General features: G+C 42.5%; 1 protein-coding gene across 3 annotated transcripts in view; it reads left to right on the forward strand.

Annotated features, from left to right (window-relative positions):
• GRM1 (glutamate metabotropic receptor 1) overlaps positions 1 to 24,545 on the forward strand; it is a 364,370-nt gene extending 339,825 nt beyond the window's left edge. Inside the window, exons 8-9 of one of the 3 annotated variants that reach the window (XM_066248072.1) lie at positions 11,714 to 11,797; positions 20,828 to 20,900. In XM_066248072.1, coding sequence (XP_066104169.1) covers positions 11,714 to 11,774 — 61 coding nt within the window. In that variant the 3' untranslated portion in view covers positions 11,775 to 11,797; positions 20,828 to 20,900. Of the gene's footprint in view, positions 1 to 11,713; positions 11,798 to 20,827 lie in introns of all 3 variants that reach the window. The other 2 variants (XM_066248071.1, XM_066248073.1) reach the window with 2 other exon arrangements.
• Positions 24,546 to 24,812: the final 267 nt, after the last annotated feature.

Consider the following 24,812-nt stretch of genomic DNA (forward strand, 5'->3'; position numbering starts at 1 on the left):
GGCAATTCACAGATGATTTGACATGAGCAGAAACCCTGCAAGTGTCTAGCAAGGAAATCCCATCTCCATCCAACCCCATCTTTTCTTCCTGGCCATCTACATAAGTCACTTCTATGTACCAGCATTTTATATTTAGAAATGTTGACAAACAAAAGTTGCAAAACCTTCATACAGGTGGCTAGCCAGCCAGCCAAATAATTAATCACCTACCCATGCAAAATAGGAGCGAATATTCCAAATTCCAGTAGCTATGCCAGTGGAGGGAAAATAAAACACCATAGCTGTGACACACCATTTATTATGAAGGTACGAGGCGGAGATTCAAACAAATTGAACAACTAGACCTTGTCTTTGCTACTTTTCTAGAGATTCCTGGATATAAACTGCTTCTAAATTGACTCAAACTAAACAAAGGAGAGGAAAAAGAGGTGTTTTGCCTTTTTTAAAGAAAAATACATCATTATGATACTGTCTTTGAATGGACTAAAAAAAAAAAATATATATATATGTGTGTGTGTGTGTGTATATATATATATATATATATATATATATATATATCACAAATTACAGGCCAACAATGAACTATTACTTATTGTTAATAGAATAGAAAAAAAATCAGCAAATATTAATCGAGTTAACAAAAAAATGTGTCTGTAATTTGACTTTATTTCAAAGGGTAAGGGGAACCTCGTATAATTGAAGGCAACTTAATAGTACCCTCTATACGGATTATCTTCAAGATAAATGAGGAGTCTACCGCTAACAAAATTAGGCCAAATCCCTAGTGATACTGCTAAACATATTGGAAAACAACTTCTGAAAAGAAATCAATAACAATAGGAAACACTTTCCTTTCCCTGATTTCCCAGTTATGACAGTAGATACTGCTACTTTGCTACTAGTAAATGTTCTCAAACACTGTGGGTATTAGTATCATTTTCTACTTGGGCAAATTTGGCACTGATTATGTTATTTGGCTTAGGCGGGTAAGGGATGGGAAAAAGGTATTAACAAAGGCAAAAATAAATACCTACAAGATCAAAGTAGAATAAGAGAAATTATGACAAGGGGACAGAGATGAGGGTGAGGGGGCAGAAAGGATGACCATAGCTCTGTCACCAGCCAGCTCTGTAACCTTAGCCCTTGATTCTGTCTGTGCCTTCTTGCAAGCAATAATATTTCAAGAGATTTTTAGTAAGGGTTTCATAATTCAGTTCGTTGTTTAAAAAATATATATATATAGGGGTTACTGTTTTACAAATTGTGGGCAGTTTTCTGGAGAAGATGTATTGCATGGTCCATGACCGCACAGAACTTCAAGTTGAGTGGAGGGGAGGACAGCAGCAGAAACCTGCCAATGACAACGTGGCAGGGCAAGCCCCGTGACAGAGGAAGGAGAGCGTGCTTGTGCAGGAGGCAGGTAGCAATGGCCTCTACCATGGACCTTCGAGTCAGGGGAGGTCTCAAACGTCGACACTAATCAAGGAAGAGCTATGACCATGATTCCATTAGCTAGAAGCTACACCAGCCAGTGGGTTAAGGTGGGGGAAATGCAGAAAGAGTGTTCTGGGCACAGGGGCCACTATGTAAGGGAGTGTGGAGGCAAGGAAGACCACATCATATTAGAAAAATGGAGGGAAAGGAAGGTTTCAATAAGGTTGACAGGAATTTGTTATTAAAAAATTTTGTTTACCTTTGAATGTTTGAAGCCAAAAGTTATTCTAGGGCAGTCCCTAGCATGGAATCAGTTTTGCTCTGAGAATTGGAATGATTTCAAGGCCAGACATCACCTTTTAAAAATATTTAGTTTATTTATATGTTGTTAATTGAATTTATTGGGGTACAGGTTTAGTTGTGCAACTCAATAAAATATCATCTGCACAACTTATTGTGCACCCATTTACCCCAAGCAAAGTCTCTTTCGTCCCCATTCCTGGTCCCTTTGCCCACCTCCACCTACCCCCCCACACACACACACACCTTTTAAGGCTAGGAAGAGAAACATTGACTCATTCACTCAGCAAATTATTTTCAAGCACCTGCTGTGAGCGAGGCATTGGGCATGTGCAGGGAATACAGTGGTGAACAAATTGGATCTGGCCCCTGCTTTGTGGAAATTGAAATCTAGCCAGGAGACCAGACACTGAATGAGTAACCACAAGTGTAGTGAGTTCTTTTAAGGATCAATTCAAGGTGTTGCAGGGAGTGCTGTGAGGAGGATCTGACCAGTCTTAGTGCATAGAAGTTGAAAACATTCCCCCAAAGAAGTCTAATTTCCCCTAAGACTTCTGAACAAGAAAAGGGGTTAGCTAAGAAAGGAAGGAGGCCAATAGGGTAGATAACTCAAGAAATCAAAGTGTAAAGGCTCTGAGCAGGGTAAAACACTGATGGCCGAAGGGAAGGCAGCCATCCCAGGATTCCTGTAGGTGAGAAAGAAGGCACACGTGATAAGAAGAGACTAGAAGGGTCCACGAAGACCAGATGGCCCGGGGCCTCGTCACAGGCTTTAGGATCTCATTCCCTGAACAATGGAGAGCTGCTAAAGCCACAAAATGGAGGTGCACTGTGGTCAGTGAGAAGTGTGTGTCAGCACCTGCACCCCGCTCTCAGTGTGGGGCTGGTCAGGTGAGAGCCACGGGAGGTCTGGGCTTTCTGGGGGAGGCTGTTGCAAAGTCCACCCAGAAGATCACAGTGATTTGACCTAAAGCTTTGACAGTTGGGGTGAAGAGAATAAGTTGAACATAAAGAAATTTTTAAAAGATAAAAATAAAAGTGGAGATAAGGTTGCTTTACCAAATTCTATCTTAAGATCCACAGGGTAAGCAGAGATATGCTTTCACCTCAGGGATGTTTGGCTCCAACGCTTATAATGTTTGAGCTGTGATGAGATTAAATATGTTCACACCACTAAAGCATGATTGATCTGTAAGAAGGTGAGATTGATCAGACCCAAAAGAAATAAGCAATTACCAGAACTAACAATTGGAATGGTAAGAGAGCTCTCTGGTGTGAAGTTGCGTTGAGGGGCTTGTTCCTCATGGGCTTTCTGAAAACTGAAGTCCGAATGATAAGGTGATCCCTAAGACTAAGAGGTGAAACAAACTACTTAGCTTCATGTCATCAAAAGCTTGAGTATTGAAACTTGCCAGCCCCCCCCCCTTCTTCTGATTCCCTGAGAAAAGGCAACTATCAAACACTGTCTTCCCCTACCTCTAGGTCTATTTATGTACAGTTTAGTATCCTAAATCTGGAACATTATTTCCCATTGCAGATGAAACTGAAATTCTGATATGTGACAGTCTTAGTACATGAACTTGTCTGATATAAGTCTCACCCTGGATGATGGGTCGTTCCTACTGAGCAGACAAAATAAGTCCTGCTGCTGTACCTACCTGGGTGGTGTGTGTTGGGAGCAACGACTGCCAGGCTGAAAACCGGATCCTGGAGGGTCTCCTGGAAGACCGTCCTTAGGAATGTGTGCTCCGTGTGGTCCATAGGAGCGCATCATGTTCCTCACCTCCACGTTTCTACGCATTTCAGTGTCTCTGTTTCTGACAGGAGACGACAGTGCTCACACTGTGCTTAACCACACCCTACCTGGAAGCATGCCATATTCATACAACCTAATATTATTCTAAGGCTGGGAATGATGTAGTTGGTAGGTTTTAGAAAGCAGCTCAAAATTAGTGTTCCATTGAGTACCTATTACATCTGTTCTCAGTCTGTCTGGTGTGGAAATTCATAGGCCCCCTCATATATTATCATGTGTTACATATATATTTTCTTTATTCTGCAATAAGAATCCTAGTTCTCAAGGAAACTGGAGATGATAGAATCAGAATAGCCTGTAAATATACACATATATTTATGTAATATTACTGTAGCCGTACAGATGTCATAGAATACTTACTAATAACACTATGTAAAGGGAGTCAAATACATGGTTATAGAAGATGATTTGGTTTTGAGTGGTGGGCACACAGTACAGTATGCAGATCATGTACCATAGAAATGTATGCTTAAAACCTATATGACCCTATTAACCAATGTTACCTCCATAAATTTTGCAGAAAAAAAATTCTGAAGGAATAGATATACCCAACAATAGAGTTATTCTTATTCCAGTTGCAAAATAACTTTGACTCAACTCAGTTCCTGATTGGGTTAAGTTGATCTGTCTCTCTCTATTTAGCAGAGAAGGTGGTGAAACAACTCTGGTTGGGATAACACCATATACAGAATGATATTTTAAATATACATATATACAGTGTCTTATCTGATATAAAATATGTTTAGGCATGCAAAAATTAGGACAATACAACCAAAAATCCAACAGAAACTATTAGATAATAGAAGGAGACCCACAGGTGATCTACTGTTAACTATTGGAGAGTAGTAGAAAACCAAATCATTCTGAACATTGGTAAATAAAGGTAAAAAGCATTCATTTGTCTTGCATTTTCTGTTTGAATTCTGCCTCAGAAGATTCAAGTAGCTGACAAGGGAAAGTTCTTTAGCAAAGAAATCCGGTTAGCCTGACCTGTGGTGGCGCAGTGGATAAAACATCGACCTGGAAATGCTGAAGTCGCCGGTTCGAAACCCTGGGCTTGCCGGGTCAAGGCACATATGGGAGTTGATGCTTCCAGCTCCTCCCCCCCTTCTCTCTCTCTGTCTCTCCTCTCTCTGTCTATCCCTCTCCTCTCTAAAATGAATAAATAAATTTAAAAAAAGAAATCCAGTTAAATACAGAAGGAATAATAGGTTTATAATATCACTATTTTCTAGTTTTGAAATAAAATTAGTTAATCTATGTAATGATTATCAATGACTGCTAAAACCATCAGATGAAAGACAGATGGGGAGTTTTATAATGTATGCCCTGAAACCACTGATCAATTTTAATGTGATTAATAAACAATCCAATCTATGTACTTCCCACTCTTGTATAATAGAAAAAAAAAAACACTCTCTTATAAACTATTCTTCCCATACAACCAATCTTGAATCTGACCAAGCCTTCAGATCTAATTTTCAATTTATAGAAAATATAGGTAACAGAAACACAAGTTAAATGACACCACACAGACTTAATCGGTAAAATCTATAAGCTGAGAAATAATCCATGTTTTTTCAACAAAAAAATAGCAAGCAAAAAAGAGGAAGAAACATCTATCAATTTAAAAAGACTCAAGAGACTCAACCAAAGCAATATGCAGATCTTATCTGTATGCTGATTTAAAAGGCAAAGCAAAAATATATGAGACTGAATACAGTATTTGATTATATTAAAGGATTACTAATAATTTAAGTGTCATACATTATCATTTTTTCCTTTTATTATAAAAGTGTGTTTCTGTATTGTAGACATACATACTGAATTCTTTTTTTTAAGATTTTATTTATTGATTTTAGAAGACGGGAGAAAGAGATTGAGGAGCAGGAAGCATCAACTTAGTTGCTTCCTGTACGTGCCTTGACCAGGCACACCCAGGGTTTCGAACCAGCGACCTTCACACTCCAGGTCGACACTTCATCCATTGTGCCACCACAGGTCAGGCTATACTAAATTCTTTATGGATAAACTGACATAATATTTTAGATTTATTCTAAAATAAGTAAGTGGGTACTATAGCCCTGGCTGGATAGCTCAGTTTGTTAGAACATTGTACTGATATGCGAAGATTGTGGGTTCCATTCCCGTCAGAGCACATCCAAGAATCAACCAATGAATGCATGGATAAGTGGAGCAATCAGTTGATGTTTCTCCTTCTCTCTGTCCCCTCTTCCTCTCTATAATCAATAAAAAAGGGGGGACTATAAATGGAATGAGACTCACATATACATTGGTTATTATTGAAACTGGATAATAGGAATGTGGGAGTTCAGTTTAACATTTTCTCTATGTCTATATATTTTTGAAAATTTTTATAATAAAAAGTCAATTTTAAAGATTCTGAAAACAGAATTAGAAAGAATAATATGAATTCTCACCTATTAGTATAAGTTGTGAAAACATTCTGCAGGCCCTGGCCGGTTGGCTCAGTAGTAGAGCGTCAGCCTGGCGTGCAGGAGTCCCGGGTTTGATTCCTGGCTGGGGCACACAGGAGAAGCGCCCATCTGCTGTCTGCTCCACTCCTCCCCCTCTCCTTCCTCTCTGTCTCTCTGTTCCCCTCCCGGAGCCAGGGCTCCATTGGAGCAAGGTTTGCCCGGATGCTGAGGATGACTCTGTGGCCTCTGCCTCAGGCACTGGAATGGCTCTGATTGCGGAAGAGTGATGCCCTAAGATGTGCAGAGCATCGCCCCCTGGTGGGCGTGCCGGGTGGATCCCGGTCGGGCGCATGCGGGAGACTGTCTGAGTGCCTCCCCGTTTCTGGCTTCAGAAAAATACACACACAAAAAAACAAAAAACATTCTGCAAAGCAATTTGGCAATATTTAAGAAAAACAAATGTGTATGCACAACTATCTACCTATCCTAAATCTAGATCCATACCATAGAAAAACTCTCTCATATGTATGCAGGAAGACTCAACCAAGAATTTCTACTGTAATATTGCTTAAAATAGAAAAATGTAGGAAACTTGAATAGGAACATTATATTTTTGTAGTGTGATAGTTATTCATTTTAGTTTAAGTGAATAAACTAAAGCTATAATTATTAATATTCTACCATGCAAAAATGGCAAATTGATGAATGGAAATACAGTGATGCTATGAATATAAAGCTTAATAATATGCTAACACTCCCATATACAAATTATTAATACTTTGAATATGCATGCTGGAAAACCAAGAGATAATACATACTAAAATATCTCTTGAAAAAGAGAGAATAAATATTAAGAATAATATACAGAGGGCTTGAAATTTATTCTCAACGTTTTCAAAAGAAAGGGGACTTGAATGAGGCAAAATATTAATATTGACAAATGTGTGATGTTAACCAATTAAATTTCACTAAATCATTCTTCATAGTCTCTTATTAGCCTAGAAATCTCTATAGTTATGAATTTTAAAAATAGAGCAATATTTTACATCCTTTTGGAGAAACCGCATGATGTGTGTTTATGAAGAACCTTAACGGATTATGTTAAACGTGCACGGGTTAACAGGAGGAGAAGACATTACCATTGAGAGAGGACCTACACGCAGTCAGAGCTCCATTCTTCTCTCTGATGAACAAAGACCGACAAATAAATATTTAAATTCAGATAATAGAAAATACAAATTTGGCTTTTGAAAACAATCTGAGTCACAAATTATCCTATTTATCTGTTAAAAAAAACTATAAAAACAGTCTGCTGAAGTGGTTGTGAGTGGTTGCCGTCATTCTTTATGATTCCTTTGGACAGCTGTCTCATTGTCATGGCCATGGTGAGCTGACCATCTGGAATTGTATAGACCATTTTAATCTGTGCTAAAAGTAGATTCATCTCCAAACCTATCACAGACATTCAGCTTCAGATATAGACAGCTAACCTGACTGTGGGCCTGGCCTTTATCTGCTCCTGACACATCCATTCAGTGTCACTAACATTGCACACACACAAAAACACATACACTTTGGAGAACAAAAAGAAGTCAGTTCATTTTCTACTACATGTAATATAAGGAAAGTAGCTAAAATCCAAGAGTAAAGCTAAGTGTGAGATACTATGAATGAATCTCATCTAAAAATACACTAAGATTGAAAACATCTGGGTCTTTTGTCTCTGCTTTTGTTTCTCCATCTTTCAGAGCAAAAGTATCAGCAGTGATGCCTTAGTCTGGGATAGCATTTTGCTACTTGGAAGCTTTTACATGTGCTGTTTTAATAAGCCTTTTTATGGAGGGTAACACTGTGTCTGAAAGGAGAAAACGTACAGTTGGAGAATGCCTCGTCTCCTGAGTCCCGTCCAGGGATTTCATTGCTGTGCTCATAAAAGAGTAAACCTTGTTCCCAGCAACATCTCAAGATAGTGTTAGCATATAAAAGAATATAGAGGATAACTCCTAGCATTGAAACTGATGTACAGATTACCTACTGTGAAGAAAAGAATGCAGTAAAACAAAGTGCACCCAAAAAGTGTACTTAAAAGAAAGATTATTTAGACAATGGGAATAGATGGGGAAAGCTAGGCACAATCCATGAGTTTAAAACAAGCAGTGGCTCTTTATTGCAAGAAAGAAAGGAAGGAAAAAAGAAATAAAGAAAGAAGAAGGAGGAAAGGAAGGAAGGGAGGGAGGAAGGGAGGAAGGGAGGAAAGGAAAGGAAGGGAAGGAAGGAAGGAAGGAAGGAAGGAAGGAAGGAAGGAAGGAAGGAAGGGAGGGAGGGAGGGAGGGAGGGAGGAAGGAAGGAAGGAAGGAAGGAAGGAAGGAAGGAAGGAAGGAAGGAAGGAAGGAAGGAAAGGAGGGAGGGAGGAAAGAAGGAAAAAAGAGAAAAACAAACTGTGTACTTTCAGAAGAAATTGAAGAAGAATCTTTCTAACTAAACTTCTGGGGTCTCTTTAAATCAACAGTGTCTGCCAAAAGATTCCGGCACAGATTTGGGACTTATATTTGACAAGCCCCCATATGCTCCATTTTCCCTCCAAGCTTTTACTCTGGCTCGTGGAATCTGTGGTTGGTTAAATATGTGGTTTTACAGTTGCTATAAATACTCAGAAGTCAGACTCCTCCTCCCAGTTCTTCTGCAGTTGGCCACTCTGGCATCAGATTTTGCAAGGCTTGGCCTGTGACCTTTAATAAACCGCAGCATTCAGAGAAGCAGCTCTGCGTGCATAGGCCATTTACACTTCACTTCAGTGCCAAGTGAACGTCAAGGACTAGAGAAGTGGCACGTGAAGGAGATGCTGTAGTTTATCCACCATTTCAATCCACAGTTGATTAAGGTAGGTTTGGAATTGCTTAGAACTACTCTGAGGTTTGGCTGTCAGTACGGCTGAAGCTCTGTGAGGAACCACAGAACTGTTCAGTCACTACAGGAGGGATTCCAAGGCAGTCCACAGGCCGCAGAGCTCCCTGTCCCAGCCCGTGGGAGACAAGCAGTGCTGATCTGTGTCTAGGTGTGCCACCCACTTCCTGGCTGAATGTTTCCGCATTGCTTTTATCACCATACACCCTGAAGACCAAGTACACCATTTGCACAGCCCAGTGCAAAACGAACACTCGAAACCTTGGTTCAGAATGCAGAGGGAAAGTGTTAAAAGTACTAAAATATGAAGCTCTTTCCTTTCTTCTGTGGTCTCCCCTCCACCTGCGAAGGAGTTTTTATTTGTCATGTCAGGGCATGCTCCCTTGTGGGGGGGCAGCACTCACAGGGTGAGTGCAGGCCCTTCTGGGAGCTGCAGCCACCACCATCGACTCCAGCCAGTCACTGGGCAGAAGCCATCGGGAAACTGAAGCAGGGATCTCCCCTTCCGGTGAGCCTCTTGCTTCAGCCTGGGGCAGACAGGAAACTCCCAAGGGTACTGCAGCTCAAGGACCTGCGAGGTACTGGCACTGAGGATAGAGAGGCTTGTCCCTGCTGTTTTGCCTGCCAAAGGCACAATGGCCCTGCCAGTCAAGGAAGGATGGCGCCTTGGCCATTTGCTGCCTCCAGATGCTACAGGACACGTGCACCCAACCCTGATCTTACCCCGCTGTTGCTCAGAGACCCCTGCCAGTTGGACGGTGGCAGCGATCCCAGGGCAGGAAGTAGGAGTGGGAGACAAGGCTGGCTCAAAGCCCAGGGGCCAGGAGAGCAAGAAAGCGAAAATCTGTTTAGGGAATTCCAGGAGGCAGGACTGTGCCTGAGCTGAGGCTGCAAGTCCCAAGCGCATGCCCCATTTTCTCTTCCAACATCACTGACAAAACGCAATTCTTACGAATTTCAAGAGGGTGACTGTGGAACACTAAACTCCAAGCACGGGGCACTTCTGATTAGGAACCTGGGGTCTGCATTAGTCACAGAGCCACAAAGCCAGCCCTGCCAGGGTCCTGGCCTCCCACACCATTGGACCGGACCCCATATCAATGTCACCTAAAGGTAAAGTGAAAGGACTCCAGGGGATACAGCAAGGCAAAGCCAAGTGTCCTGAGTTTATTTTCTGTCTCTTTCATGAAAAATGCAGTTTTTAAAATATTATTTTGCAGGTTAAATGCTCTTTCTTACTGATAATTTCCTTCACACATTCAAACATCACACTTTTATTACTGGTCCTTTACATGCTATATTGTTTTTATGATCTATGCAATGTCAGGTGGGCATATGACAGGTCAGGAACATATATATTATTTTCACAAGTTTCATAGTAAACATTATCTCTTTGCCTAATTATCTGAAATAAATGGATTACTGCAGGGGTAACAAAGTTACACCGAGGAATCTCAAGTTCTTATCTCTAGATGGGGATTTCAAATTGCTCAAGGTAGTTTATTGAATGACCCAAACTGAAAATACAGATATTGATTCAATTTTATTATTTTCTCCCTTAATTTCAGCTGTGCTGTGGGTAACATTCCCGTCCCTTCCTTCTCCATTCAGATCCATTTCCTTACTTTAAGGTGTTAAGAAGCTATTCTATTGTATTCTCGTTTTAAATTTCAAACTGACCTCTCTCCTTCCCAGCATCTCAGCCTGAAAGACTTGGAATGGAGAGGAGCCTGGTCTGTTCTTACAACAGCTCTCTCTCCTGCTCTTCTGAGTGCCCCCCCCCCGGGAAAAAGAGATAGGAGAGACGACAAAGGTCTTGGACTTGACTGAAACTGTTGTGATCCTTTGCTGCTTAACATTGGGTCATTGTCACCAAGACACAAGATCCTGGGGTAGGTGGCCCAATGCTGGTTCATAGAGAACATTTGTGGGTCTTTAGGGAGTCCCAGAAAGAATTTCATCACTGTAGAGTTCCCTAGTATGGGACATTCTCCCCAGTTCAACCAACCTCATCCACATCACTACATTACCTGCTGGTAGTTCTCCTGGAGCGTGTTGTTCCTAGAAGTCTTTTCTGTGACTGGCAGTCCTTTTGGGAGTGACAAGTAGATGGCTTTAGCCCACCACCTTTTGAAGTGCTATACAACTCGTGGAAAACCCATTTATTCTCACTCCAACAAATGATGGCGAGGTGGACTGTCTGTGACCGCCCCTTTGTCCAGCCAGTGCTCCTCTCACTTGCCAGGTCACTTGTAGGCAGTCTATGGAGACATCTAACCAAGAAATGAGGTGACATCTTCCCATTGTGACAGAGGTCTTCAATCTCTTGCCACTCCCCTCCTCTCCACCGTTAGACACATTCCATCTGTAAGACCAAGAGACAAATGTGACTTTATGTAAAGTGACAGCAATGCTTTTCCGATAACATAATAGGGAGGAAAATCAGCAGTTGCAGTGTAAGATGTAAATCCATGAACCACCCCTGGGAATGAAGGCAGGTGTCAGGAGGAGAGGGAAGGAGCTAACTTGGGACAGACAGAAAGAAACACAGCCGAATCATGTCTGCCGCTGGGAAAGGCACGGTCCCACAGGTGAAAGAATGCACTCCACTGACGTGGCTGTCAGAAGGGAGCCGGGCAGGGAGAAACGGCCCAGAGCAAGAAGGCTCCAGGACCTGGAGGTGGAGATGACATGGAGGGGGTCTCAGGGGCCAGGCCAGCCCCCGCCGCCGCCCCGGCACCGCCTGAGTGGTGTAGTCGCCATTTCGGTCCCCGTGTATAACCACTCACTCACTGGGTGTCTTTTTCTTTTCCATCTTCAGGAAGAGGCAGCCAGAGTTCTCGCCCAGCAGCCAGTGTCCGTCGGCACATGTGCAGCTTTGAAAGCCCCACACTGCAGTGAATGTGTAAGAGAAGCTGCATGGAAACTAGTGGTTTGCCCTTGCTTTCTCTCTCCTGGGTTTTCCCACTTTCTAACACGGAAACAGATGTGGTGCATGCCATCCGGAAGGAGGAACCGTTTACGTGCCATGGTTTGCACGACTGCCTTAATCTGACTGCCCGTGTTCTTAAAAGGACACTGTCAAGGCGTTAGTCTCTCGCTTGTTTACGTGGCGGTGCGGTGCGAGGTGCAACAGGTCCGCCTGGCCCGGAGATTCACTTTTGTTTGTGACTCCCGCTCGCAAGCTCGAAAGTGAATTTCCCCCTGCACAGAGCTGTCAGCTTCTCCTTGGCAAACAGCTTTTTCTTTTTTCTTTTTTTTTCTTGTTCTGCTGAAGGGTTTTTGCTGTGGCACAAACGTTTGAAATAATCCTGTCTCCATTAAAGCAAAAGCCGCGTTTGAATGGATGAAAGAGTTCTATGATGCCGGTTCCGGGGCTGGGCGCCCACAGGAGCCTCTGCTGGGGGGGCGGGGTCTCTCACACCCTGGGGAGCACAAAACAGAAGTTTTGTGAGCCCCACAAGAAAAGTGAGTTTTACAAAAAGCAAAGTCGTTGTTTTCCCAGAATTCTGAGTGCTTTTATCAGATTTTTCCCCTGTCTGATAAAAACAGTGCATGTTTGGTCCAATTTTTGACCTTTAGATCTTGACAGTGTCTTTTTAAGTTAACAAAAGGACATAGACCATGTTCAATTCATTGTGCACGGAGTCTGTGGTCATTTTCAGCTGTTCCTTTACAGCCCTTCAAACTCCTGGGAGAGTCAAAGGTACACATTCCTGCAGCAGGAGGGAGCCCGCTGCCGAGGTGTCTGTGGCTTGAATTGCTCTTCAGATGAGAAGGGCCCAGTTTGTTCAAATATGTGCTACTGAACTAGCCTTGGAGGCTGGTGACCGGGGTCCTAGCCTCTTTTCTCTTCACTCAGTGGAGTGCATTGGGAAGTCTGTGGTCTTCTCGTCCCTTAAAAAAGCCCAAATGGAAAGAGTATGGTTTCAACCAAATTATATTGACTCTTCGGGGGAAAATATAGTAGCCATGTTGGTGTGTTTCAGGTGGTAGTTTGGAGGCTTCTGTAAGTGATAAATGGAAGCCACTCTAGCCAGCCTGGGTGCATTGCCTGTAATTCTCCCAAGTCAAAAGCATTGAGTGTTTCTTGTACCAGGGATTGAGTCAGGCCAAGGACACAGCAAGGAGATCCCGAATCTGACAGCTGCTGGCTGCCTGTCCCAAGGGATTGATGGGGAGAGGAAATGTGCTTGTCCTGTCATGACAGCAGGGCCAGAGAGAGAGAGAGAGAGAGGAGAGTCACCTAAGATTTCATGCCATAAAGGTGAGTGGCTGAACGCAAAGGCTGCAAGTGGGTACATTCTTGGTAGGTGACAAAAATGAATGCAACAATCAGCAAAGTTAACAGGTTGGTTGTTAAGAACTTTCAAATCAGGATTGATTCAAGTGTTCTTTCTGGAAACTATACAAGATGAGATGTTGTTAGCTGTGTACCATAGGGTGAGATTAGCTATTTTTAGCAATGGTTGTTCTCGCAAAGAAAAATAAAAAGAAACATATGCTCTTTCTGTGACCTTCAGTGCCCACAGCTTTTGTAAACAAGGAAGGCAAAGAGACTACTACTGATAGAAATAAAGCTGCCGGCTGGACCATTGTGTCTGCCTAGATCTGTCCTATGTCTAAGGAATAAGCTCAGCAGAGCAATGTAACTGCCCTATATTTCCAGGGCAAAAACTGTGAGGGCTCTAGGTAAGGCTGAAGAACATCAAATGAGTTGTTATTTAAATCATAGGTTTGGTAGCATGGGCCATAGAAATAATGATAATGCTTGATCTGACGTTCCTTCAAAGGGAGGATGATCGAGGCCAGGGGTCCCCAAACTTTTTACACAGGGGGCCAGTTCACTGTACCTTAGACCGTTGGAGGGCTGGACTATAAAAAAAAACTATGAACAAATCCCTATGCACACTGCACATATCTTATTTTAAAGTAAAAAAAAACGGGAACAAATACAATATTTAAAATAAAGAACAAGTAAATTTAAGTCAACAAACTGACCAGGATTTCAATGCGAACTATATTACTCTCACTGACCACAAATGAAAGAGGTGCCCCTTCCAGAAGTGCGGCGGGGCCGGATAAATGGCCTCAGGGGGCCGCATGTGGCCTGCGGGGCTGTAGTTTGGGGACCCCTGATCTAGGCCCATCTATACTTCCTGGAGGATATTACATCTGGTGTGCTGCTGTTAAACAATGCTCCTGTACTGGGATGATGTCTTAAATAAACTTTGGCATGAGAATTTCTTTCATCAGCCAGTATTCATGATTATGTTGAATCAAAGGGTATTTAATATGTGCTTAGGAAAAGTTTAGTAACCATCACAATTCTGCTCTTCAGTTTAAAATGAATTTGTCAAATTTCTTAAGAGAGTAGACCCTATACCCAATCAAAGTTTACAGGGCTTTCCTTACTTTATCGACTTTGATGAGGTAATTTCATTTGCGGGCGTCTTTTTCTTTATTAATTCATTGAAGAAAGCACAGGCTCAATAAAGGCAAACCGATTTTCCTTGTACTTTCTTTTATCCTGTACCTTATAGCTTTAGGGTATTGAGTATGATTGATCTGGAGTCTTAAGGGAGACTGTGCATTTTAAACTTTATAATATACCAAATTTCAGTAAGCCAATGGTTCTCTGGCTGGCTTATGACGAGGTTAGAATCAAAGAGGAGAAGGATAAAATTGACAATGCTGTTTAAGATTTACTATCAGCGGAAACTCCAAGTTATCCAGTAATCTGTCTTCAGTAACACATTTGGAACTTCTCTTCCTTACAACTAGGGTGAGTCAAAAAGGTGAGAAATTTTAATTACATAGAGATAGGCTCCCAGAGAGTATGTGCTGATTATGCAGGTTTCTCTGGAAAGCCTTCAGGAAGTGGACCTAGAATCCGTGGGAGTGGTTCGTGCTGCAGACTAACTAGAGGTTGCCGGGAAAACAGCTGTCTGACTCAAGTGACTTCAGATAGCTCTTGTGGCTGAGATTCTACAAACATCACCACTGGGACCAGCTGGCTGAAACAGGTAGACGTGACATCCCTGGAGTGTCTCCTTGAGATAGCACCACCCCTGCCTCAATAATATGTCCCAGCCATAGCCACAAGGCTCCCTCAGAACGGCCCTCAGGCCTGTGGCTATGGTTTGTCTTCTTAACATGGGACCCATTCTCTCCACACTGCGACTCAAGGGCATTTTCTATTTCCATTTTCATTTTCAGAGGAAACAAATGTGAACCTCCTTGGTGTCTTCCTTCCTTATGTGAAGGTCTATCTTTGTCTGTGGGCTCTCTGGATACCATCCTTAAGTCTGTTGGGAGGCTGTAAAGCCTGGTAGTGGCAGAGACTCACATTGGACAGAAGGGAGACAGGTGTTGTGTAAACTTCCCCCTCAGGCAGCTTGTTCCAGAAGCCCTCCTCCTGATCTCAAACACCCACCCACACTGTGATTCACGTGTTAGATCTTCCTGGAGCAGGGAGCAGTGTGCTCAGCAGATGTAACTAGTACTTACTGAAACAAACGAAACAGTGTCGCTCTGAACGCCAAAGATGTACTAATCTGTTTACACCACCCACTTCCAGCTCTTCTCTGCAGGGCTGTAAATATGGTGTGTTCTGTCTGGGCGACTGTAATACTTTATCCAATGAAAGGAGAACCAAAGCAAGGTCTTCTCTGATTGCAGCCAAAACCATGGCCCCAGGCCGGCCGGGCTCTGCTCCCACCCAGTGTGTGTCACCCCGTTGGGCTCTGCTCACACCCAGCGTGTGTCACCCCGTCGGGCTCTGCTCCCACTCAGCGTGTGTCACCCCATCGGGCTCTGCTCACACCCAGCGTGTGTCACCCCGTCTGACCTCTTCCTCTTGATCCTCACAGGGATTTCCTCTAATCACTTCAATGTCAATACAAATATTTAGCCACCTGAGGTAGTTACGCCAAACGCTACTACATTTAATCTTCAAATATGAGATTGGTTTAGGTCTGATATCTATCTTTTGAAGTTCGAGCAAGGAAGATGGGATGCTTTGTGTCAATTATGTGGTGTTTCTAGACCAGGGTGCTTTTCCTAAGGTTCGGACACTGAGTAACCTCAAATAATGGAAGACAGAAGTTGGTGGCAGAAACAAAAGGTATTGAAGTTATCTAGAGTTAAAGAAAAGTCCTATTTTGTAGTAATAGTTTATTTTTATACTGCACTTACTTCCTTTTCCTGCCCAAATCTCATACATTTTTTTCCTACTCTTGATATCACAGCAATGGGTCTCTAATCATTTCAAGGAGGATAACTGCTTTACACACAAAAATGGTTGCTGAACCTTCACCTGAAACTAGGATATTAATTGTACATTTGTTAGTGGCCACTTGAATTTATTTACACTAATGCCTACCAGTATGTTTTATCATAACAACATTTGCATGCATTTTAAAATAACAAAGACATACTATTGATGCAGTCTAAAAACAAAGCTTAATACACATGTAAATTCACAGACAATTCAAGCTGTCTGTGGACTGCCGGTTAGAAATAGCTAATCCGGGCTCCAAATATATTCTATGCTACACCTTCTACAAGATGAGACATTTCCTTTACTATCTCTGGATTTTAGAGAGCAATTTATTTTGTCCTTTAAAAAAAAGTTAATCTATAATAATTTTCTTAATCTCATAAATGCCCTAGAGCATTAAAGCTGTTTCTTAATTAAACAGTAATTTACAGCAAACATAGAGCAAGACTCTGAGGAGAAAGAAAGCTGCTAACTTTGACCAGTGGAGGAAAAATCTCCCGCCAGAAGAACAGTAAATGATAGTGAATTAAAACAGAAGTAAATGGTGATTGTACCAGTTTGCAAGGTGATTGATAATACCTTTAACACACAGATGAGCATGACTTTAAAAGAGGCCCATGTGGAACTCAGCAATGGGGAAAACGACTTATGTGAGTAAAATAAGTCCCAGGCATACAAGGGTGCCTCTTTTCCTAGTATATGCGAAGACGGGACAATGTTTTGTTAGGGTCTGCAAGCCTGCTGGTTGAAGTAGGGCAGGCTTGCTTTCAAGGGACTTGTTTGTATGTATTATATGTATGTATGTATGTATTTTCCTCAAGGCCTTTATTACTTTTTTTGCAAGTTTATTTCTTTTTATTTCTATATTCCTTTTTTTTCTTTCTTTCTTTTTTTTTTCTGAAGCTGGAAACGGGGAGAGACAGTCAGACAGACTCCCGCATGCGCCCGACTGGGATCCACCCGGAAGGCCCACCAGGGGCGACGCTCTGCCCACCAGGGGGCGATGCTCTGCCCATCCAGGGCATCGCTCTGCCGCTACCAGAGCCACTCTAGTGCCTGGGGCAGAGGCCAAGGAGCCATCCCCAGCGCCCGGGCCATCTTTGCTCCAATGGAGCCTTGGCTGCGGGAGGGGAAGAGAGAGACAGAGAGGAAGCGGGGGTGGAGAAGCTAATGGGTGCTTCTCCTATGTGCCCTGGCTGGGAATCGAACCCTGGTCCCCCGCACGCCAGGCCGACGCTCTACCACTGAGCCAACCAGCCAGAGCTATTTCTATATTCCTAAGCCCACCCTTGGCAACTATCAGCTTGTTTTTATATCTATGTGTCTGCTTTTATTATATTTGTTTGTTCATTTGTTTTGTTTTGTTAGACTTTGTATATAAGTGAAATCATAAGATATCTGCCTCTTTTTGTCTGACTTGTTTCTGTTGGCATAATGCTCTCTAGCTACATTCATGTTGTCACAAATAGCAAGGTTTTGTACTTTTTTATTTCTGAATAATATTCTGCTGTGTACATACCACAGCTTTGTTATTTGCCTATTGATAGACATCTAGGTTGCTTCCATATCTTGGCTATTGCTAGTAATTCTGCAGTGAACATAGGGATGCTTGTATCTTTTCCCCCTAGTGTGTTTGTTTTCCAGGGACTTGCTTTATAAAGCACACACCCATAACTAAATAAAGACAGGAGGCATTGTTTTAGTCTAAGGCAGGGGTCCCCAAACTACGGCCCGCGGGCCGCATGCGGCCCCCTGAGGCCATTTATCCGGCCCCCACCGCACTTCTGGAAGGGGCACCTCTTTCATTGGTGGTCAGTGAGAGGAGCATAGTTCCCATTGAAATACTGGTCAGTTTGTTGATTTAAATTTACTTGTTCTTTATTTTAAATATTGTATTTGTTCCTGTTTGGTTTTTTTTACTTTAAAATAAGATATGTTCAGTGTGCATAGGGATTTGTTCATAGTTTTTTTTTTATAGTCTGGCCCTCCAATGGTCTGAGGGACAGTGAACTAGCCCCCTGTGTAAAAAGTTTGGGGACCCCTGGTCTAAGGGTTTTCTAAATGAGCACAGAGAGGCATACATTTGCAGAAGAAAAAGTGTTTCTATTGCAGTTGGAAGAGGATACAAGTCATTAAAATTAGATGGAGCATTAGATAAAGCACATTTAAGCAGGGCAAGAGGTAAACATGAAGTTCTATACATTCTGGAAGAGGCGTATTCATATTGACTGTATAAAGAGCGAGACAGTGTGAGTTAAGTGGGGGATGGAAGAGATTGAGAAAGATGAAAGTGGGAGGTGAGTTTACCTAGAGTTTCAGATTCGGAGGAGGAGCTATAGTCTTGTCTATGGCCGGCTGGTGAGCTGCTGGTTCTTGCCAGGAACACCGCTAACCCGTTCTTCCATTTGCTCAGCTCAGAAGAGACTCAGCTGTACTAACAAGATAGTGTGGAGACTGATGAGTCAGTAATTTTGCATTTACAAGCCTTTATACATTCTCAGGGAATATATTAAACATGTAGTTAGGAGAAATATTAATTTTGATAACAATTTGGAGAGGAGGGTTTCTTTTAGACAGTTAAAAATACAGCATAGGTCATCATATGTACAGAGGAACTACCTTCCTTTTCCCAAATAATCAGCTCAAAATTGTACATCACTGTAGAATCTTTATATCCAGAATTTCCAAAGTACATATCAGGGTTTTTACAAGAATCTATACTTACCTGCTCAGTTCATTTTTCAAGTTATAAAAAAATAAAATGTCAAAACGTTTCCCTCATCATAAATGTGACACAAATAATTTTTGAAGGATTTATTTCTGTATTTTCAAAATGATTAAAGAAGCCACTATATTAACAATTGGTAATTTCTTATGATTTTTTCAAAGAAAAACTGTAATATAGAGTAATTTATTTTATATATCAACCTTTTCCTATTCCTTCTAATGTCTCAAATGTGTTAATTATTGTGTTCCTTTCTTGTTTTTATGGATACAGCAGAAAAATAAATAAATAAATAAATAAAACTCCTAAAAAAAGAAGAGGAAAAATGTAATGATTTAAGTATTAATTAACACTGTTGTTATTAATAGTATGTTATGGTGAGGTACCACAATCTACTAAAAAGCTATTCAGAATATAAGAGTCTAAAAGTAAGAGCAGACTTATTACAACCAAAACTGAATTTGTAGTAGATGCACACAGTATATCTCATTTCCCCCCTTTTCTTCTACATTGTTTAATTGGTTTTATGAGGGTCCCATAAAGGTGAAAGTCAGGGAGGCTGGGGGGCTGTCGTTCCCTTAAGATTTTCCTTCACCAAGGTTCATTGAGCAAAAGACCAGGGAGGCGTCTTTGTCTCTCTAAGTTCTGCTTTGTCTGAATCTTAATTTTGTCTCATTTGTATGAAACCATGCCAGAGGACTAAAGTGGAATCAGGGCATCTCTATTCTCCTGGGCTTCCCAGTTCTACCTCTTTTTAAGCATGCATGGTTAAAAGTCCCCAGTGTGTGCTTGACCAGGCAGTGATGCAGTGGATAGAGCGTTGGACTGAGATGCGGAGGACCCAGGTTCAAAACCCTGAGGTCGCTGGCTTGAGTGCGAGCTCATCTGGTTTGAGCAAGGCTCACCAGCTTGAGCCCAAGGTCACTGGCTCGAGCAAGGGGTCGCTTGGTCTGCTATAGCCCCCTGGTCAAGGCACATATGTGAAAGCAATCAGTGAACAACTAAGGTGCAGCAAGGAAGAATTGATGCTTCTCATCTCTCTCCCTTCATGTCTGTCTGTCCCTTTCTCTGTCTCTGTAACAAAACAAAACAAAAAGTCCCCAGTGTAAAAAATCCCAAGCCTGCTGCTGTGAACCAGGGCCATGCTGTGAATTGCAATCCATTACTTGTGTCAGGAGCCATGCTTGGAAATGCAAAGAAAATCCAAAGTTATGAAACACTTAGATGGAGCATGGGCCTGGGTTTTTCTGTCATGTGCCTTTTTTCTCTTCTGTATAGATGCCACGTGCGTGAGCACACTGCGCAGGTAACAGGAAATGCCTGCATGTCAGGATGGGCAGCTGAGAGGATGTATGTTGTAACCCCACAAGACAATGAGAATAGCTTTACCTGTGGGTTTTCGTTTGTTCCAGGGACTCAGAAGAAAGGGAGGCAAGACCTACGGTCACTGTGTTCTGTTATTCATACGTAACTAAGATTTTACTGTAAATTTGTTTCCTCCATCAATTTTGGAATCTTTTAAAGACTTGCACTGAGCAATAGTTTTATCATTGCCTGTCAATGTGCATGTGTATGTGTGTGTGAGAGAGACAGAGAGAGATTATGCAATAAGTTTGTGAAATCTTAAACCTAAGTGAAAAAAGCTGCTTCTACAACAGGCTGGCTTTTCTCCCCTACAACTTTTCTCTGGGTCAGAACTTCCTGCTTTGTGTTGGGGTGGATGGAACCACGGGCTGCAGTTTCACTGCAACATGTAGTCACTGAAACTTCCAGCATTTGATTTGCAGTAAGGAGAGTTTGGGGGTTGGGGAGACAGTCCAAAAGCAAGTCAGATGGCATTGAGCTGGGTTTGCAATAATGATTTATATGTATTTTATCCTGTGTGCATGACATATCTGCAAATAAATCCATCTCTATTTTATTCATAGTTCTAATGGCAAGTCTGTGTCATGGTCTGAACCAGGTGGAAGACAGGTGCCCAAGGGTCAGCACATGTGGCACCGCCTCTCTGTGCACGTGAAGACCAATGAGACGGCCTGCAACCAGACGGCTGTCATCAAGCCCCTTACTAAAAGTTACCAAGGCTCCGGCAAGAGCCTGACCTTTTCAGATACCAGCACCAAGACCCTTTACAACGTGGAGGAGGAGGAGGCCCGCCCGGTTGGCTTCAGCCCTCCCGCCAGTCCTTCCATGGTGGTGCACCGACGCGTGCCACCGGCGGTGAGCACCCCGCCTCTGCTGCCCCACCTGACTGCAGAGGAGACGCCCCTGTTCCTGGCCGACCCGGCCATCCCCAAGGGCTTGTCCCCTCCCCTCCAGCAGCCGCAGCAGCAGCCGCAGCAGCAGCAGCAGCAGCAGCCACCGCAGACATCTTTCCTGGACCAGCTACAGGGAGTGGTCAATAATTTCAGCACCGGGATCCCGGATTTCAACGCGGTGCTCGCGGTGCCCGGGGGCCCGGGGAACGGGGTGCGGCCCCCGCAGCACCTGCAGATGCTCCCGCTGCAGCTGAGCTCCCTGGGGGAGGACCCCGCCTCCCCCGCCGCCGAGGACGAGGACGAGGACGACAGCGACAGGTTTAAGCTCCTCCAGGAGTACCTGTACGAGCGGGAGGGGACCACGGAGGAAGACGAACTGGAGGAGGAGGAGGACCCGCCGGCCGCCAGCAAACCCACCCCGGAGGATTCGCCCGCCCTGACGCCCCCGTCGCCTTTCCGCGACTCGGTGGCCTCGGGCAGCTCGGTGCCCAGCTCCCCGGTGTCCGAGTCCGTGCTCTGCAGCCCTCCCAACGTCACCTACGCCTCGGTCATTCTGAGGGACTACAAGCAAAGCTCTTCCACCCTGTAGGGGAGGAGGTGTCCCCATGGAGAAGCGAGAGCAGTGAGCGAGCGCCAGCGCCTCCGGGATGTGCAGAGGGCCGGGGGCCGGGGGCCGGGGGCGCAGGGCGAGGTCCCAGGGAAGGGGAGGCTGCGGCCGCCCGCGGGAGCCTGGAGCGCCCCGGCCTCGGCGAGCAGACACCATCCGGGCCGGCAACCCGATTCTTGAATTATTCCGAGCCTTCTCTGGGAAGAAAGGGATTTCTGACAAAGCACAATCCCATGTAGTATGTAACTTTTATCACAAAAATAAATCAATAAAATAAAATCGACAGAAAACCATCTCCCCATTTTGGACAACTGTGCATATAGATATGCATGCCCACATGCACGTGAGTGACCAGTTTGAAAAGGGCAGCACACGAGGACGAGTCAGTTGAATCATGAATTCAACTCCGGGTGTTCCCGGTATTCCTGGTGAGCCTGGTGGAGCCAGACAGAGCAGATGGGTGAAGGAGAGGCAGGCAGTGAACGACGCAGAGAACCGATGATGGGACCACAGACTCCTGGTTTTCAGGAGACTCGGCACTGGCCCAGGTGGGGGCCACTCTTCACCACTGCCCCTGGCGCGGTGCCAGCCTGGAGTCACACGTGGAGAAAGGTGCATGGACACCCTGCTGCTCTGAGATTTCCCTCTATTTAAGTAAACATAAGTAAGAGCAAAATTATCACCAAAAAGTGCTTCATCAGGAGTGCTAGGGAAGGATGCAATGAGAAACAAGACAATAATTACATGAGCATGGGGCTTTTAACAAAATCAGCACAAATCAGCTTCCCATATTTGAGACTTGCTTATTGATAATTTAGAGAAACGGCCAGAACAAGAGATTGTTTCAAGAGTGGCGGAAGATCTTTTGTGGATTGACTTGTGTTCCTGACAATGGGGCTTTCCCTTTCAGTTACTGAGAACAGACCATGTGGCAAAAATTCTTACCTTCCATTTACTGTAGCAAATAATACTTACCAATTGAACTTCTAAGATGCAGTATGTGTATTTGGTGCCAATGTCTCTTCTATGTACTACGGAAACAAATCCATCTTTCAATTTAATGTTGTACTCCTAGCAAATACTACTGGCAAATTAAATGTTTAATGACAAATAATTATTTCCAATTGTCACAGAAGTCCCTGTAACTAGCAAGTGAATGTGTTCTTGTGTCCTTGTGTACATGTGATAATAAAATTTGTGCAATGTGATATCAATCTACCTGCAACTAGAAAATCGTCTTTCTGATATAATACAGATATTTTTATGTTCCAATATAATGTTTTATATGTCATCGTCGCCAATATCTATAGGAACTATGAAGGTTTGAGTGCTGTGGTCCAACGTTTTTCATATGCTGCTCAGACAGTCCTCCCTCTTCTAAGAGAAAACTTATTTTTCAGATATTTTTTGATCTGAAAATATGTTATTAATGAAGTGGTGTGAAAATTTGTTATATTGAAAGTTTACAAGAACTGTGGATAACAATAAAAAGATACATTTTATAAACTTGTACACGTCATTATTAAAGCATAAGATTGAAATGACAGTATTTAGATTATTTCAGGTTGCTTTAGGGTTTTGTTTGTTTTTTGAAGACTCTCCACAGCTACTTGAACTTTATGTGCTTAAAGCATATAATAACTTCTAAGACTAATTATTATTTTTCAAAGTGTTTATTCATCACTTTTTGCTTTCTTTTAATGTTTACGTATTCATATTCCTGTATTTTCACTATCATAACCTTGCTTTACATTTTTGTTATTTGCTGTGTGTAATATCCAGGTGTGTTCAACCCAGTTGTTTCATTTTTGCTTTCACCGTTTTATCCCAAATAAAGAGCTTTCTCTTGCTGTTTTGATTTTTATTAATAGTAGAATGACTCTTTCCTCCTTAAATATCTTTGTTTCTGCCTTATGTTCAGGCATATTTTGATATGCTTTCTTCATGTTAGAACTTATGATTTCTCAGCCAAAACTCACTTCAGAATCTTTAAATATATACTGATATATATATATCAGTGATATAATATTTATATATATAAATAAATATGCCGTTGGTCCAGAATTCAACATCAACTCCAGTGTTCCAGGTTCATGTTTCTCCTGTCTTCCCCATAGTCTACTGCCAAGTTTAGTCAATTCCACATCAAAAATGGGCTGCTTTTATTTAAAAAAGAAATATTTTAGAACACCTTTGGTAGCAAGACCTCATGATTGAAACATGGATTTCAGTTCCTTGTTTTCATTGTAATGAATCAGAATGAGAAAAATGGATGGTTCCGTGCTCATTAGGTGGTTTACTAATTGACAAATTAGTCAGGAGAAGCATACTATCTAATATTAGTGAAACATTTTTTTTTTATCTTAGTGCCACTAACATAAGTCCTTGATGTCACAGGACTTGTGCATTCAGATTTTTTAAACTAAAAATAAACCAGGAAAATGGCTTCTGCTATTCAAATAATCTGTCAGTTTGTTCTGAGGTTTTTGAGACATTTGGTGAATACATTCAACACTGATCACATCGTTGTTACAAATGCCCCCTGCTATCATGATTAAAAGTTTTCCTGTCTACAATAGACTATTAGGTCTCATATCATAACTGTTCAAAATTGGAAATGGACATATATGTACCAAATAACAAAAGGGCAGAAACTCTTCTCTTTAATGTATGTGCTTATACAAGTTGTTTAGCTTCTTGTAAACGTGTTTTTTGTTTGGCTTGTTACTGCCTTTTGTCAAATAATCTTGACAATGCTGTATAATAAATATTTTCTATTTATTAAGTGTGTATGTTTCTTATCTATAGTTTGTAAGAGTTGAAGACATTGAAATAAACTGGTATAAGAAATGATTCTAATGGTTTGAGATTGCTCACAACCTGTCATCCAGGTGAAAGGTGGAGAGCACCACACAAAATCGACAGACTGGGTAGGTGACAAAGGAGAGCACAGTCTGATTATGAGGAAGGTGGTAACCCAAGCTCCGACAATTAAAAATGAAATCCAGCCCGGGCCAGGTAGCTCAACTGGGTAGAGAATTGGGTAGA

The sequence above is a fragment of the Saccopteryx bilineata genome, chromosome 12, assembly GCF_036850765.1.
Source record: "Saccopteryx bilineata isolate mSacBil1 chromosome 12, mSacBil1_pri_phased_curated, whole genome shotgun sequence".
Classification (NCBI taxonomy): Eukaryota; Metazoa; Chordata; class Mammalia; order Chiroptera; family Emballonuridae; genus Saccopteryx; species Saccopteryx bilineata.